Source organism: Miscanthus floridulus, chromosome 3 (genome assembly GCF_019320115.1).
Source record: "Miscanthus floridulus cultivar M001 chromosome 3, ASM1932011v1, whole genome shotgun sequence".
Lineage (NCBI taxonomy): Eukaryota > Viridiplantae > Streptophyta > Magnoliopsida > Poales > Poaceae > Miscanthus > Miscanthus floridulus.
Window position 1 is genome coordinate 23,645,885 of NC_089582.1, and position 18,377 is coordinate 23,664,261.

The 18,377-nt window shown below is 45.4% G+C and overlaps 1 protein-coding gene across 1 annotated transcript; it reads left to right on the plus strand.

Annotated features, from left to right (window-relative positions):
- The first annotated feature begins 8,810 nt into the window (after positions 1–8,810).
- On the plus strand, positions 8,811–16,534 carry LOC136541457 (ubiquitin carboxyl-terminal hydrolase 8-like). The gene is made up of 12 exons (XM_066533351.1): positions 8,811–9,125; positions 9,207–9,431; positions 11,266–11,392; positions 11,471–11,530; positions 11,607–11,696; positions 11,867–12,121; positions 12,204–12,512; positions 13,288–13,545; positions 13,656–13,804; positions 13,901–14,536; positions 14,804–15,077; positions 15,229–16,534. The coding sequence occupies exons 1-12, from the start codon at positions 9,016–9,018 to the stop codon at positions 15,337–15,339; spliced, it is 2,604 nt and encodes an 867-aa protein (XP_066389448.1). The 5' UTR covers positions 8,811–9,015; the 3' UTR covers positions 15,340–16,534.
- The last annotated feature ends 1,843 nt before the right edge of the window (positions 16,535–18,377 follow it).

Consider the following 18,377-nt stretch of genomic DNA (forward strand, 5'->3'; position numbering starts at 1 on the left):
TGTCCATATAGTTTGAGTCTTAGCATGAATGCTAGTATTTGTGGTTAATTATTTTTTAATGGTAAACAATAATGAGATAACTTTGGTTCTTTCGTTAATTTTAAGATATGTTAGCTTAGCACCTTAGAGGTACTAAGATATGGTTTCTATGTACTTATTCATCGGACATGTGCAGTTACATATATATAGTTGTCTGCGTTTATACCGTTCTTTAAAAAACAACATGAACTAAGAATGCAACTGTTCGGGCTCCGATTCTACGAACGAAGAGCTGAACCATGACCGGCAAACCATGACCGGCACCGTAGCCGATGGAAACGAGCAACGCAACCGCAAAACCATGACCGGCAGAGCTGAACGACGACTGATGCCTGCTCAAACGAGCCGCACCACTGGGCACCACAGCCGCGTGGAGTTGGCAGCATGAGTTCTCCGCCGTCCCGCATGTCATGTTTTACAGAAACTCAAACATGCTCAAACATACAATGCTACTGATTACAAACATACAAGAGAAACTAATAATTACAAGTTGGCTCAGCCGTGCTTCGGTGGTGAGGCAGCGTGCGTGGGGCTCGGGCAAGCTCCGGTGAGGTAGCGCGGGGAAGGCTCGGCCGCCCTTCGGTGAGGCAGCACGCGCGGGGAAGGCTCGGGCGAGCTCCGGTGAGGCAGCGCGGTGAAGGCTCGGCGTGCTCCGGTGAGCACGAGCGAGGTGGGGACCGGGGACGAGGACGACGCATGCTCCAATGAGGACGAGTGAGGCGCGCGAGCCGGCCGGAGAAGAAGCGCGCTGGCTAGCCAGAGAAGAGGCACGCTGATGAGGTGAGGCTAGGGTGGTCGCCTGGGAGTGGCGGCACTGCTGGATCGATCTGGTGGAGAAGTTGAGGAGACGGCGTGGTGGAGACTGAGAGGAAGAGAACTAGGGCATGGTTTATAAAGAGGATACCTTTAGTCCTGGTTGGTAGATCCAACCGAGACTAAAGACTCTTTAGTCCTGGGCTATTATTAGAACCGGGACTAAAGGTATGAGCTTTGTCCTGGGTGTACCCACGACCCGGGAGTAAAGGGCATTTGGGCGGGACGCGAAAACTATAGCTCTACCTTTAGTCCTGGGTGGTTGATCTACCCGAGAGTAAAGGGGGATCTATCCCGACTAGTGGATACACCCGGGACTAAAGAACCACCTTTAGTCCCGGGTGGTTGATCCACCCGAGAGTAAAGGGGGAGTTGCAGTTGGCTTCCTCCAATTACCATAAGTTTTTTCCTTTTTTATATATTTCTTTTATATAAATATGCAGAGAGTTATTAATTGCCTAATAAATAAAATATTATCCAAAAAAATTATAAAAAAAGTTCTTGGACTTGGTTTTGCATTATTATACGCAACAAAAAATTGTAAACTAAACTCTTTTGTTTTACTGTATAAATATTTGACATAGTGTAAATAATAATTACAATTTACACCATGCAAAAATATACTACTTAATTAAAATCATTAAAACTATTGTTTTTTGATAGGAAATTAGTTTTCACATCTTATTAACGTTCATCATTTGGTTTTTCATCACACATTCTCCACGGGAAATCCACCATCTAGCAGAAAATTCATTTAAACCATAGAAAATATGAAAACACGACAATAAAATATGAAGTCATAATTATTACATAATAGGTCTAATACATCACTATATATATCAAGCGGGCATAGTAGTGAACTTCTTCTTAACATATATCCCTTGGTTATGATCGCGCCATAACCATGGAGTGTCCTCATCATTTAGCTGGATGCTTGGGTCTTTGTTCACTATGAAGGGTGGAATTCGGTCATCTTTTTCATAATCTTCTGATATGTCTGATTTGTCTTCAATTCCGACGATGTTTCTTCTCCCTGAAAGAACTATGTGGCGCTTTGGCTCATTGATTGGGTCGTTGTTGTTTTTCCCTCTCTTCGGTTTTGTAGCCATGTCCTTGACATAGAACACCTGATTCACATCCTTGGCAAGGATGAACGGTTCGTCTTTGTACCCAATATTGTTGAGGTCCACGGTTGTCATTCCATACTGGTTGTCGACTGCTACCCCGCCTCCAGTCGCCTTTACCCATTAGCACTTGAACAAAGGTACCTTAAAAGTAGGTGCATAGTTTAGTTCCCATATCTCCTCTATACGGCCATACTATGTTTGCTTACTTCCATTAGGGTCGGTGGCATCTATGCGGACACCACTATTTTGGTTGGTGCTCCTTTTATCTTGGGTTACTGTGTAAAATGTATTCCCATTTATCTCGTACCCTTTGTATGTGAGGATATGCCACGATGACTACCTAGCCAACAAATAAAGTTGCTCATCAATACTCTCATCACCCTGACATTCTTTTCGCAACCAGTCGCTGAAAGTTTCCATGTGCTGACGCGTAATCCAAGCTTCAGACTTCCCTTGAAACTCGGATTGGAGCAACTCTTTATGTGTCTCGATATACGGATCCACCAAAGAGGAGTTTTGCAGAACTATGTAGTGTGCTTTATTAAAATAATTGTCCTGCATACCAATATATGATTTCTTCCCTAGTGTCCTCTTTCCACTTAGTCTCCCCTCATGTCGCGATTCAGGAACACCAATCGGGTCAAGGTCGGGAATAAAGTCAACACAAAACTCAATGACCTCCTCTGTTTCATAGCCCTTGGTGATGCTTCCTTCTGGTCGAGCACGGTTGTGAACATATTTCTTTAGGACTCTCATGAACCTCTCAAAGGGGAACATGTTGTGCAAGAACACAGGACCGAGAATGCTAATCTCCTTGACCAGGTGAACTAGGAGGTGTGTCATGATATTAAAGAAGGAAGGAGGGAACACCAACTCAAAGCTGACAAGACATTAAACCACATCATTCTATAGTTTAGTTAGATCCATTGGATCGATTGCCTTCTGAGAAATTGCATTTAGGAATGCACATAGCTTCACGGTGGCTAGACGTACATTTGAAGGTAGAATTCCTCTTAATGCAACGGGAAGCAATTATGTCATGAGCACGTGGCAGTCATGGGACTTTAAGTTTAGGAATTTCTTCTCTGGCACATTTATTATACCCTTTATATTCGAGGAGAAGTCAGATGGTACCTTGATGCTTGCTAGGCATTCAAACATGCTTTCCTTCTCTTCTTTGCTAAGAGTGTAGCTGGCAGGACTTAAGTAATGGCGTCCATCATCTGTCTTCTCTGGATACAGGTTGTCTTGTTCTTTCAAACACCGCAGGTCCTGTCGTACTTCAAGTGTGTCCTTAGGCTTCCCATACACACCCATGAAGCCTAGCAGGTTCACACAAAGATTCTTCATCAGGTGCATCACGTCGATCACGCTATGGACCTCTAGGACTTGCCAATAGGGTAGCTCCCAAAATATGGACTTCTTCTTCCACATGGGTGCGTGACCGTCGGTGTCATTTGGAATAGGTTCGCTACCATGTGCCTTTCCAAATACTACTTTCACATCCTTAACCATATTGAGTACATCATCACCAGTTCGGTTGCCCGGCTTGGTCTGGTGGTCTGCCTTACCTTTAAAATGCTTGCCTTTCTTTCTTAGGGGGTGATTCGTAGGAAGAAATCAACGATGGCCAAGGTACACGACCTTTCGACATTTTTTCAAGAATATACCTTTAATGTCATCGAAATAGTACGTGCACGCATTATATCCCTTATTTGATTGTCCTGAAAGATTACTTAGAGCAGGCCAATCATTGATTGTTACAAACAACAATGCTCGCAGGTCAAAGTGCTCCTGTTTGTGCTCATCCCACACATGTACACCTGGTCTATTTCACAAAAGTAGAAGTTCTTCAACTAGTGGTCTCAGGTACACATCGATGTCGTTGCCAGGTTGCCTTGGGCCTTGGATGAGCACTGGCATCATAATAAACTTACGCTTCATGCATAACCAGGGAGGAAGGTTGTAGATACATAGAGTAACAGGCCAAGTGCTATGACTACTGCTCTGCTCCCCGAAAGGATTCATACCATCCGTACTTAAAGCAAACCTTAAGTTTTTTATGTTATTTGCAAACTCCAAGAATTCTCTATCGATTGCTCTCCATTGGGACCCATCAGCAGGGTGTCTCAACATATTGTCTACCTTACGACCATCTTTGTGCCATCGCAATAACTTTGCATGGTCTTTGTTTCTGAACAGACGTTTCAAGCGTGGTATTATAGGAGCATACCACATAATCTTGGTAGGGATTTTCTTCGTGGGACGTTCGCCCTCAACATCACCAGGGTCATCTCGCCTGATCTTATACCATGATGCATGACATACCGGGCATGCATCTAACTTCTCGTACTCCTCGCCATGGTAGAGGATGCAGTCATTAGGACATGCATGTATCTTCTGGATTTCTAATCCCAAAGAGCAGACTACCTATTTTGCTTCGTATGTAGTGGCGGGCAATTCGTTATCTTTCGGAAGCATCTTCTTTTAGATTTTCAGTAACTCCTCAAATCCCTTGCCAGATACACCATTCTTCGCCTTCCATTGCAGCAATTCTAGTGTGGTACCCAACTTTTTCTGTCCCGCATCACAAGTTGGGTATAGCAATTTCTTGTGATCCTCTAGCATGCGCTCGAACTTGATCTTCTCCTTTTCACTTTCGCATTCTCTTTGTGCGTCACGAATGGCCTGACCAAAATCATCAGTGGGCTCATCTTCTGCCCCTACCTCTTCTTCAGCCTCTCCCATTGCAGTATCATTGAAAGGCCTCATATTCAGCAATAATGTCATCATCGTCCCATTGTTCTTCTTCACCTTCTTCCATTACAACTCCGGTTTCTCCATGCTTCGTCCAAGAAATATAGTTTGGCATGAAACCCGACTTCAACAAGTGTGAATGAAGACTCCTTGAGCTAGCATATTTCTTCAAATTCTTATATATGGCACATGGGCAGCACATGAAACCATCGCGTTTGTTTACCTCGGCCACACGTAAGAAAGAATGCACACCCTCAACGAACTCTTGGGAGCGGCGATCAGCATTATACATCCAATGCCGGCTCATCTGCATTACATGGCATACATACCATATTAAAAACCTAGAACATAATTAGTTAATTATACGACATGCATGCCACCACACAAGGTATTAATTTATGAAAGTCTCACTATAATATAGACAATCCCAACTACCACTAAAAAAAACTAAAGCTAAAATGCACTTCAGTAGCATAAGGATTTCGCGACCAATCCCAACTAAAACAGACAGATCATGCGTTTGTTCAACATCTATGGGCTTCTTCCGTAGGATCACTGCCTCATCAGCCGCCGTAGCCGCCTGTGCAAGAGAGTTTTGCACGTGTTCAACATACTCTTCCTCCTAGTACCAGCCTGAACATCCTGTGCCATCCCACTGAAATTAAAACAAAAAATTAGAACTTTAATCACAATCATCATGAAAATAAGTATAAATTAACCATAATCATCAAATTCGATAAAATAACTCACATTGCGATCTGGACACTTGTAGAAGATACGGCCCTTGTTGGGACACTCCTTTCTCACCCGATACTCCATCACAATCTTCTCCTCACACTTGGCGCATGCAATGAGAGGGAGGTCCGGCCTCAGTCGCTTTGTAACCCGATAAGAGGCCGAGGATCCGGAAGCGGTTGCCATCTACTCTCTATACTCATTTTAATATAATATAAATTTCTCATTTTATAAACAAACAAAATTAAAAAAAACTCTAAAATTCTCTATATCTCTAAAGCATGAAGTGGGCTATGCATGCTAGAAATGAAAGGTCTCTCTAGTCCCGGCCGCGCAAAATACCAGAACTAAAGCCAAATTTCAAGGTGGGATCAAAGATCGTTTCTCTTCTAGTGTAATGACGAATCCAAAACATGAGACAGGCGTAGAGCACGCGTGGCACTGCCATATAGCAAAAAAAAAACATTATTTTGTGTGAAGGGTAAGAGTGAAGCTTGTAGCCATACAAAGAAGTAAATGAATTTTGCATCACATGTCACCGCTTTCTATATGCAGCTAAAATATAACCTTAACTAGATTCGTCCTTTCATCCTGTATAATTAAACGAAACGTCTCCATTTCAATATCAAGACATAGAGTATGCAACCTACTGCTACTGCATCTATAGATATAGTATAGATGAGCTATGATATATAAGAATTGCGGGTTCTCTCTACCTCCAACATGGTAGATGAAAACCGATAGAGTAAAGGAAACCTGTCACCATCGACTATGGACTATGGGATGTGCAACATTGGCAGCTACTACTTTTGTTCTTAAATATCTATCGTTTTTATTTTTTGATAAACAACTTTTGCTAAGTATATATTAAAAATATTAATATTTATGGTTCATAATTAATATTATTAGAAACATATTTGAATCTAGTTTTTTAATAAAATTATTTCGAGATACAAATATTGTATATATTTTTTATAAATCAAGTCAAACTTATGGCACGTATATCGACGACAATAATTATTTAGCGTCGGAGGTAGTATATGAAAACTACGGAGGCATCGCCAGCTACGGTGTTAGTCACATCATTAATAAGCGTAACAGTGACTATACATGACATCAACTTTTTGTCTCCAACGGTAGCGGGGTACATCATTCTTGTCCTTGTGCGCATATGGACACCTAAAAAAAAGTCTGAAAATTTTTCTTTAAACCTTTTGCGTTCTGTCAGGCTACTCAGCTACGGACTAGGCAGGGGCGGCAGGCAAAGCGAAGCTAGACAAGGAAGCAACCGAAGCAGCAAGGAAGCAACCGTTGGCGAGGCCGCAGTCCCTCACACCCGTCTGGGCCGAACTTTTTGAAACAAAAGTGGGCTTCGATCATACGCCATTCCACAATAAGACTTCGTCAGCTTGCCATTATAAAATGTGACTACCCGTTAGAATGCCATCGGGACTTAGAAATAAATTTTGTGACTCATTTGTCCCTGCCCTTTCCTTGTTCCTTTCACAGGCGCACGCTCGGATGAAAAAGGCTCCGTTGGTGTTTCGAGTTATCGACGAGTGAATTTGTATTTGTGCGTTTGGCTTAGATGGTGTGCTCGAAGGACACAAAGATTTATACTGGTTCGGACAGAACGTCCCTACGTCCAGTTTGCTGCTGCTCGTGTTACATGCACTAAAAGTTTGTAGTAGGAGTTTCAAACGGGCGAGAGAGGGAAATGATCCCAAGTCTCTGATGGAATGAGTCAACGGGTGCCGAGAGCTCGGTCGTTGCTCAGCCGTGTGCTTGTGTCGTGCTTTTGTGTCGATTTGGATTGGACTTCGATGGGTCGATTGATTCGGGGTCGGATCGGATGCCCTTCATGGAACGTTCTTTTTTTTCCTTTTATAGGGCAAGGGAAAGCATGGGTTACAGCAGAGGAAAAGAGAAGAACCAAAGAGAGGAAGTCCTTCAGGATCGTCGGGTCCTTCTTATCCTTCATGCGGGTCCCGCCGACCCGGTAGATGTCAACAGGGACAGCTCCACGTCACGGCCCTGTCCGTCACAGGCGCCATGTGCAGGCGTCGTCTGCCGGTCATGGCATTCCATTCCGTCGTGGTGAGCTGACGCGTCTGTCAGCGTTCGTACAGGGTTAGGCAGAACATCACCGGTACGCCCGACGACTTTCTTGATGTGAATCCTCAGGTATGACCCGTCATGGCCACGGGTTACATCGGGCGCGTGCCGGTCTCTTCCTTGGTGTCAGAGTTTTGACCCAGACCCATACGCTCGGACCTGGAGTGATTGGTGGCGGTATGGGCCCTCATCGGGCGACGCGGAGCCCGCGGCCTCGGGATCGGGCGAGGTGGAGCCCGCGCCCAAGGGGTTGCCCGAGACGGAACCTACTGCCTCAGGGTCGGGCAAGGCGGAGCCCGCCCCTAGAGGTCGGGCAAGATGAAGATCACGGCCTCGGGGTCAGACGAAGCGGAGCCCGCCCCTAGAGGTCGGGTGAGACGGAGATCGCGGACTCGGGGTCGGGCGAGGCGGAGCCCACCCCTGAAGGGTCGGTTGGAGCTGTAATCGCGCTCTTGATTGCTCGGATGAATTAATGTTGATGACCATTAGCTCCTCCTCTTCGGGTACCCTATTATTGGTCCCTGACAGGCTCGCACAAAACGGATCGAGCACTTCTTCTTCGACTTCGAGCAGCTTCTTCTCTGCCCCCACGGCAGCGGCGAGCCCATCCACGGCCCTCCCACGTCCGCCTGCCTCCCCACGTGCGGGCGCCTCCCCGTACCCCAACGCCCAGCGTCGCTTGCATGGCTCGCTCACCATGGCCGACCCTAGCTCGCCTTGGCCGCACGACTGCAGCGCCTCCACGCTGGCCATGGAGCAACGACGCCCTCTAGGATAGCCATGGAGAACAACAAGTACACAATACCGCGAAGCCGAAGAGTTTCAAAAAATGAACTCCCTCTTGTTCATTGCAAGGACTGTAAGATCCGGTTTCTCAACTCCTGTACAACGAAGGACATCGCATGCTTCCTTTTCTATAGACATATTATTGCTACCAACATCTCTAATTTCTTTTATAATTTCTTCTACTGCATCTACACTAACTTCAGGCTTCTGATCGAGCCTGGAGAAATTGAAAAAAACTATAGTGTTAGGAACCTATTGGGCGAGGTCGCTCTATTGGCTTCCTAAACTCAGTTAGAGGAATAAAAACGCTGAAATAAAAAGGAATCATAACGAACGAGTCACTCCGTCAGTTCATTGGGGGAAGGTCACTGCATCGGCGCTCGAAGGAGAAGAAAAAGCAGCAGCCTGGAACAGGAGAGAGAGCGCGGAAGGGGCGGCACCGTGGGGAGCTGACAGGGGGGCACCGTGGGGGCCTGCTCGCCGTGGGGCGTAAGGAATTCCGCCGCGTCCTCCCAGGCCAGAACAAAAACAAAAGCGACAAGCGGCTCGCCCCGCGGGAGGACCAGGCGACAGCTCACTCGCGTGCGCCACCCATCCACCTCCTCCCCGACCTCAGATCCCATCTCGCGAGCGGCGGCCGCCCATGGCCACCGCCGCCACCGCCTCTCACCCGGCCTCCGCCTCCACCTCCGGCTGCGACGCCCTCGCCGCCGCCTCCTCCTCCCCCGCCGCCGTCTGCCTCGTCCCCTTCAGGTACCTTCCCTTCTCCCAGTCGCTCGCTCTCTGGGAGCTGCCGTGTCTGATTTGGCAATGCGGTGCGGTGCCCGTGTGCAGGTGGTGGGCGCGGGTGCGGGAGGAGGAGGCGGCGGGCGGGGTGCAGTACGCGGCCACCGCCGCCGCGTCGCCCTCCTACTACGGCCTCAGGCTGCTCCACAGCTTCCTGCACCCGGATCTCGTCCTGCGCCTCGAGCGCGGGGAGTGCCGCGCCGGTGGCGGGGACGGAGGTGGCCGCAGCTACGCGCTCGTCCCGGCCGATGAGCTCTCGAGGGCGCTTGCTAGGTGAGCTCCTCCGCAGCTTCGTCTGTGCCTTTGGTTTTTAGGGGGGATCGAGATTTTGATGCACCAGCCCAACGGCTGCCCATTCCGTAGCAGCGTGATGGAGCAGCTTGAACCATTTAGGTTGCATTATACTGAACCAGGCAATGATTGATATAGTAGATTCAGCTCTTGTTGTCAACGTAGTGATTGTAGTGGCAAGTGAATCTCGTCCTTACACCATTTTGAGTTGCGATCAGGCCCTAAGGTTTCAGTGTTCAAACGTGTCTATAGCAATGCCTTAAGCTCGAACGCACCTCCCCAAGTCCAGTCATGGCCTGCAACACCGATCAGATCTAAGACACAAGTGTTCAGCATTGCTCAGTGGAATGCTGTCATCCTCTAGGAGGGCAAGGTGATGCCAACTTGCCAGGGAGACGAGGGCGTGTGTGTCGGAGCAACTCCTTTATTAGTTGCTAACTTGGCGTGTTGTGTGTATTTTCGACACGTGTCCTGCCGTTGCTAGTTTTACCAGAGTTCCATGCACGGCGAGCGCTGTGTTGATGCCAAACTAAAACAGGACCATTGCTTCTCTCCAGAATGCTCAAGCACAGCATACAGTCGGTAGTTAAGACATGTAGTTATTGAACTCGTTTTTCTTTTAAAATGAAAATGACTTGATTTTGAATAAATTTCGACTTTGGCTCGGCTTGTTAGGCTTGGCTCGTTAAGCTCGGTTTGAAGTTGGGTCTCAAACAATTCAGGAGACTATGATAAATAAGCTTGCCAATTTCAAAGAAAGCTGAAAAAAAGTGCAGCTGGCTCGTTATCCACCCCTGTGCAACACCGATCAGATCTAAGGCACGAGTGTTCAGCATTGCTCATGGGAACCCTGTCATCCTCCAAGGGGGCAAGGTGATGCCAACTTGCCAGAGAGACGACGGCGTGTGTCGGAGCAACTCCTTTATTAGTTGCTAACTTGGCGTGTTGTGTGTATTTTGGACACGTGTCCTGCCGTTGCAAGCTTTGCCAGAGTTCCATGCACGACGACCGTTGTGTTGATGCCAAACTAAAACAGGACCATTGCTTCTATCCAGAATGCTCAAGCACAGCATACCGCCGGTAGTTAAGGCATGTATAGCAAAATTAAATTTCAAAACCTTACGTGTTTCGCATGCTGCATGATGTATGGTGCACATGAAAGGCATGCACTTAGATTTCTGTTGTGTTACTTTTGATCAGATTGTTGTTGTTCCCTAGACAGGCTGCAGATCTGCTGCAATATTTGTGTAAACAAAGTCATGAATGAAATTGTATGTCCTGCTTCGTGTTCCTTGATGTTCTCAATTTTACCTCTATCCTCTCACTATGTGGCATAAAAGAACATCAAACATCAGAATCTATAATCCAAGGGAGCCCATCGCTTTGTATCCTCACACAGAATACATTTTCACACACTGGTTTTCACCGCAACATGTATGCCTATCTGGTCTGCAATTTTCATTGAATTGTAGGTTTGTCCTGCTTTGTGAATAGGAGCATTGGTTGGGTTCAACACATAGATTATCTCATATTCTCATTATCTGTTTATTTGATAAGTTGGAAGCACCCTTGAGTATCCACAAATGAGTATACCACTATACCCTAATTTGTGGAGTCAAATATTTCTCTTCACTGTGTTTGACTTGAAATCTGTTTCCTCTCCAGTGACATTCAGCTTCGTAGAAATTAGCTCTATTACTCCATAACTTATATAACATAATGCTCTCCAGATATTTGATCAATGCTTGTACCTTGGCCCTTTGCATCTTAGGCTCACAGTTGTGTTTCACAAATGCTTTGTGTCGTTTTTTGCCAGGCAAAACTCTGGTTTGGGTTTACAAAATAAGCATTCCTTTGCTGGAGATAGTGCTGGTGCTTATCCTTTGGTGCTTAGGATCTCTGTCCGAGAAACAAGTATATTGACACTGAAGATCAGCAAAAAGGTACCATACTTGACAGGCAATTTGTGGCTCAATTAATTCCTTCTATGGATAATACTTACGCCTTTAATTCTGCTTCAGGACAATCCAGTTGAGAACTACAAACGGGCTAACAAGATTTTTAATGTTGATTCTCAACCAGTATGTTGCTGTTCACATTTCCAACTTTGGAAATACACTTCCATTACTGCTGTTTACTTAATGTTTCTTTATCCAGGTTCATGTTTGGGATTTTTCAGGGCAGACAAACCTAATATTAATGAATGAATGGAATAGACTACATGACTGCTGCCATGCAGATCAAGAGGTAGTATCAGTTGCCACATTTGATCCCTCTACTAACTTTTTATTTCATTTCACTGGAATTAATTTAATATTTGGAGATGATATTAACTTCTGTTTTTTATCTTCTTATATACACGGCCTAATATTTTCTTGCCAGATGTAGTTCCTTATCCTTTTCATTTGTGCGTGCAGAATCTTCTGGAAGTGCAAGTCTATGCAATGTCTGACTCCTTAACATCCAAAATTGGTGGTGATATGAATTATGATTTATCCTACAGAAGCTTTGGAAGAGCTGGTTCTATGGGATTAATAGGATTGGAGAATCTTGGAAATACTTGCTTTATGAACAGTTCAATTCAATGTTTGGCTCACACACCAAAGCTTGTTGATTACTTCCTTGGTGATTATGCCAAAAATATAAACCGGACTAATCCATTGGGATTGAATGTATGTAGATTTTCTCGTTAAAATGCAAAAAAAATTACTGCAAACATTCAGATAATTGTTTGCTGACTTTTCCATTAACTAGGGTGAACTTGCTTTGGCGTTTGGAGAACTGTTGAGGAGCTTATGGACTGACAGAAAACCCGTTCCACCTCATCATTTCAAGGAAAAAATTGCGTGTTTTGCTCCTCAGTTCAGTGGCTTTAATCAGCATGATTCACAGGAGCTTCTTGCTTTTTTATTGGATGGTCTTCATGAAGATCTTAACCAGGTTAAATGTAAACCGTATGAAGAAGCAAAAGATGCAAGTGGCCGTCCTGACGAAGAAGTAGCAGATGAGTACTGGAGCAACCATCTAGCTCGAAATGATTCTGTTATAGTTGATACATGCCATGTAAGTTTAAACCCCCTATTATTTAAACTCCGCTCGTCCTGAAACAGTGACATATTTGTAGTTCTTTCGTGCTTGTAACCTCATATCTGTCAATTGATCTCACAAACTAGAAATATGCCATTTGTTAAATACTGATGGAAATGACCATATTCTATTGCACAGATATTTTTGCAGATCTAAACACCAATCAGGGGTTGGGATTAAAACACTTAGTCAATCTATAGTTTTTACCAATTAAGAGAGTGCTGATATGGCAAGTGGAGCCGGCCCTGGGGCCCACGTGGTACTGTAGCGCGTGAACGTTACCGTGTGAACAGTATCCGGCAGATTAGATTGGATGGATTGGGTTTGTTAGGAAAGGAATAAGATAGATTGATTCGGTTAGGATATTACTTAGGGGTCAAGTAAGTTGTCTCTATAAAAGGGACCATCATGTATCAATTAGAGGCAAGCAAGAAGAAACCCTAAGATAGTCCCCGAGGAAGGGCAGCTATCTGGGGTCTCTCTGCTAATCCATCTATCCGTAGCCATTCCATAACAAGTGCATAACCACAGTATATTAAGATTTCCTATTTGAGAAAACATAGAAGCATCCTCATTGAGACATTGGCTATCCATTTTATTTTCTGTAATCTGTTGCCACTTGCCACTGCTAGGATGCACCTTGCTATTTTGTTGTCACACGGTGAAACTATATATTTTATGCAGTGATAGTTCAATGCGCATCCTTTTATGTGTATGTTGTTAAATAAACTCTTCTGATTATCTTTTGCAGGGACAATACAAATCTACATTAACTTGTCCTACTTGCAGTAAAACATCTGTCACATTTGACCCATTTATGTACTTATCTTTGCCTGTACCTTCCACGGCAAAGAGGGTAATGACCGTAACAGTTTTCAGCACTGATGGTAGCAGAGAGCCATGCTCATATGATGTCAGTGTGCCAAAATTTGGGACTCTGAGTGATCTTGTTCAGGCTTTAGGCATTGCTTGCTTACTTGGAGATGATGAGATCCTGCTGGTTACGGAGGTATGATTTCCCTTCCTCGTTGCCCCTTCTGATTTTTTTGCAAATTTTCGGAGCTATTTTAAGCAATACAAGTTCTTTTGCTCTTTCACTTACTGGAACTGACTATGCAGGTCTATAATAACTGCATCATTCGATACTTGGAGGAGCCTTCAGATTCAGTTTCATTGCTGAGGGATGGAGATAAACTGGCAGCATACCGTCTACCCAAAAGACATGAGAAATCCCCCCTTGTGGTTTTTACACATCAATATTTTGATGAGTAAGCACACCCAAATTTGGTGTACAGTGATGCAATTTGCCCTTCGTGACCTTTATGTATTCTGTTAACGTTGTGTTTACCTGTCATTTCACTCAGGCATTCTAGTGATGATAATTTAACTCCACAAATGAGGGAGTTTGAGGCCCCACTTTTGGCAGCACTTCCAGAGGCAATTAATGGATTATCCCTTCGGGATACCTACCTAAAGTTGTTGAGTCCATTTCGACTTTCCAACGGGGCTGGTTCACTTAATGTTTGTATGGGGTCTAATAGTGACTCCGTCGATCTGATGGATGCAACGTCTTCTGATTCAGGCAGTAATAATTTTCAGAACAGCCAATTGGAAGACAGCCCTGAAAGCAGTCATTGTAGTGCTAGTGAATGTGAAATAACGAAAGGACCTGATGATTTATACGATGGGGGTTCTGGTTCTAACAAGGAGGCACAGATGGAGGAGTTTGAATTTTATTTAAAAAGTGAAAGGGGTGATGGCCAGCAACAGAAGATAGAAATTAATGAGCTCAATTTACTTGAGACAGCACCAAGCCGGTTGCACGTGAATGTCCACTGGCTACGAAATGCTTCAAGAAAATATGCTACCTCAATGCTGAACGATCTACCTGAGATTCACAAGCTTGAGCTTATCCCAAAAGGAACTGAAGATTCAGTTGCACTACATGGTTGTCTGGAAGCCTTTCTAAAAGAGGAACCATTGGGGCCGGAGGACATGTGGTAAGTGTACCTTGCGGGACAAGTGTGTTGCTTTTTGCTTAACTGTTTGCAGAATAGCCTTCTTTACAATCTTCTTTCTAAAACGAAATCATTGTTGCGCTAATACTGCAAGCATTAAACTCATTACACATTCAAAATATCTCCCCAATACGTTGTACCTGTGCAAAATATCTCCTCAAATGTGGTACCCTAGCGAGCGATTCCAAACTGTTAGCGTACTGTTGGTTTCATTATTGAGTCCCACTTTATTCTGTGCTTGTTTATCAGGTATTGCCCGTGCTGCAAGAAGCATCAACAAGCGATGAAGAAATTGGATCTCTGGAGGCTGCCCGAAGTTCTGGTCATCCACCTCAAAAGGTTCTCCTACACTCAGTTCACAAGAAACAAGCTGGAGACATTCGTTGACTTCCCCACTGGCGATTTGGATCTGTCATCCTACATCGCGGACAAGAGCAAGCAGCCAAGCAGCCATTATCGCCTGTATGCTATTAGCAACCACTACGGGAACATGGGAGGGGGCCATTATACCGCCAGCATCTATGTGAGTCCCTCTGCTCTGTTGTACACTGACGTTGAATCGTTGCCCATGCCGAGTCATTAGTTTTTTTTTATTTCATTTTGATTCCTTGATTGATGATCAAGGTTGGTTGGCTGATAAGGTGGGTTACTGACACATTTGGTCTTTTCTGTAGCACGAGGAAGGGAAGGGGTGGTATAAGTTCGATGACGACTGTGTGACTCCTATGAGCGAAGACAATTTAAAGACCCCGGCTGCTTACGTCCTGTTCTACAGACGGGAGTGACTGAGGATACAAGGGCATTTTCTGCAGGTGGTTTATGGTTGGCAACTCCAGTCTCCAGAGCAGACACACTGTGCTGCTTCAGGCGTGTTTTGAGTTTTCTAACATTTCGGCATTTGAATCTCTCAAGCCACACTGACACCTACCAATGATACAACAACAGCATTCTGTACAGATTCATCTGCCAACAGGAGAGAAGAGATCCCAGAGAAAGACGTAGCTGATTGATGCAATGCAATATTCTTTTTCCCCCAGCCCACAGTATTTCTTATATGGGCAATATTCTTCCCCCCCTCAGCTCACAGTATTCTTATATGGGTAGTACATGGACCGGACCCCCAACATTGTACAACTCCAACCGGTGATCACATCACCATCATTCACCAGTGAAGAATGGCTTCAATGGGTACATTTCTTTTGTCGCCGCGCAAACCGAATCGGAGCCGGCGATGTAACAGTTCTGTAAATTAACTGCCACTGAGTCATGACCAGTCCCCGTCCTGATCGGTTGGGCCTGCGACCGCGACGCCGCAGCTGCTCTCTCCGTGCTGTCTCCCCCCGCCTGTGAGCCGCCAACTCGCCGGAACCGACCCCGGCGTCCGTCGGGTCTGCTCGGCGCTGACACGGCGATGATGGGAGGCGTGGAACCTGGCTGGGCAATGGCTTTCCGAACCAGCGGCAGCCGATGGGACGGATATCTCTGCGATCGCCATGGAACCATGACCCGTCGTCGTCCCTGCAGGCTGCAGCGCCGCTCCCCTTTTTGACAGGTTACACGAGGTGCGTGCCGTGGTCACTGGCCGCTGTTCGCGAGCGTGGTTTGACAAAAACGAAATGATTCTGCCCTATCCGGGGACCATCTGCGGTGACGCGGCGTAGGGCCGGGGCCGGGCCGGAGCGGAGCGGACCAGGTGGGATGAGCATCGGCGCCTCTTTGGGCGAGGCGTCTGTGGCGTGTGGGCACACCGGCTGGGTGTCGCCTCGGGGCGACACGTCCATGGCTAAAGGGTAGCTACAGTATAACGAGCAGCAGCAGCAGGCGTGGAGTCCTTGGGCAAGCCAGTGCCAGCGCCCTCCTTTCTCTGCATCTTGTTCTTGCTGCTGCTCTGTGTTGCGCTTTTGATCCATGGTTCCTTGACGGGTATCTATCCGAGCACCTGCTAAACAAATCCAACTGCTGATCCAAAAGCCTTCTCGATATCTAACCTGGTGGTGACATGACACACATGTAGCTTTGCACATGCAACAATTATAAGACCCTAGTAGTAGCAGTGGTGGTGGTGGTGGGCTTATTTGACTCTAGTAGTAGTGGTGGTGGTGGTGGTAGCAGTGATTCGTTCTGTTCGTTTGGGCTTGTTTGACTTATAAGTCATGATTGAAAGTACTGTTGGCTGGTTTGGTGTAAGAGAAAAATACTGTTCGTTGGCTGATAAGCTATGGCTTATAAGCCAAATACGACCAAACGAACAGGCTAAGTGCGTGCCCTGCTATTTGTCTTTTGGTTAGGTTTGTGCACGGAGTGAAAAGGGAAAGGGTGCTCCCCGGAGAGTGGAGACCAGGGATGGAATAGGACCTCCTTTTCCTGTGGTGGCTGTCAATAGGATCCTCGCAGGAGCCGGCCCGGGGCCTGGATTTGCTTGCATTGCATACAGAAAGGGTGGAAGGCAGGGCCGCGGCAGGGGGGACGGATGGGATGGGTGTGTAAGGCTGGAGACCACATGAGATGAGTGGTGGCTGCTTCTGTGTGATGGTAAGGGTCAGGCCGGGTGGACGACGATTGATCGGATAGCCAGACCAGATGCCTGCGAGTCTGCGACTGCGAAGGCGCCGGAGACTCTCCTGGCCACCCCCTACCCTGATGTGATGTCTGATTGGGGAAGGAGGAGTACACTCGTCCATGGGCGCGCGGAACCGGAATGGCATCTGCTACCTCCGTGCAAAATAAAGAAAAGATACAATACTTCAGTGTTACATCAAAGAATCTAAAATTTGACTAAATTTATATAACAAATATCAATACGTATTATACTATAACATGAGCATCCTTAGATTTGTTATAAAATATATTTTCATAGTATATGTGTATCTATTGTCATGAATGTTGATACTATATATAGTTTATAGATTTAGTCAAATTTAATATAGTTTGACTCATGGTGATCCAGAAATCGCATTTTTTTTCTAGGATGATGGTAGTATAGTCCTCCCACGACATTGATGGGAAACAAGATGAAACCAAACCATGGGTGATGGTGGGCCGTGGGTGTAGGACTGTGTGCACTATACGCGCGTGAAATTGTGGCAGTACGTATTCTTGTATGGTTGGTTCATCGGGTTGGGTAAGCTTCCGACGCTTCTCTTTTATTTCGTTTGGTTTGGAGGCGGTAATATGATTTGTATGTTTTCACTTTGGAGCAGGGGTGGAGCCAGGATTCACATATAGAGGGGCGAGTCCACCAAATGTCGAAAAAATTGGGAGTTGTCATATTTCAGCTGTCTAAATTTTCATATGATTTTAGACAACAATCTTATACAGTCAACTAGTTTAATTAAAGGACAGCTCATAAAGAGAAAATTCACAATTTTGTTTCTATAGTCAATGAAAATAATACCTATAGTCTGATCAACAAAAAGAATCCGGTACATGAAATAAAACAGGAGTGAAAAAAAATCAGGATACTAGTGCGGGACATTGATGTTGGCTTAAAAATTATTAACCTTATTGTTGGCTTTAAAAACTATAGGTCATCTTTAATCTCTTTCTTTTCTTCATCTCTGACGAGTGCTAATTGTCTAAATTGAAGATAAAAAGATGACATTGTTCATAAATCCAACGGTTCACTTCATATTTATTTTATCTAGCCACATAGAATTATATAATCAGGAGATATAATGTGGCAGAACAGTCCAATTTAACCTAATCCTAAGTGTACTTGTCAGCCATTTGACACTATGTATACAAGAGAACTAAGTTAAACCCGGTAGTCTGTGGAGTACACCCAACAGGAGAACTCGAAAATCCATGTTTTCATCAGGATCAT

What these genes read in the sequence shown, in the direction of transcription:
- LOC136541457 (XM_066533351.1), top strand. Translation starts at nt 9,016, where the DNA reads ATGGCCACCGCCGCCACCGCCTCTCACCCGGCCTCCGCCTCCACCTCC. An exon ending in CTCTCGAGGGCGCTTGCTAG is followed by an intron (nt 9,432 to 11,265) that starts GTGAGCTCCTCC and finishes GTTTTTTGCCAG; the next exon opens with GCAAAACTCTGGTTTGGGTT. An exon ending in TTAATGTTGATTCTCAACCA is followed by an intron (nt 11,531 to 11,606) that starts GTATGTTGCTGT and finishes TTCTTTATCCAG; the next exon opens with GTTCATGTTTGGGATTTTTC.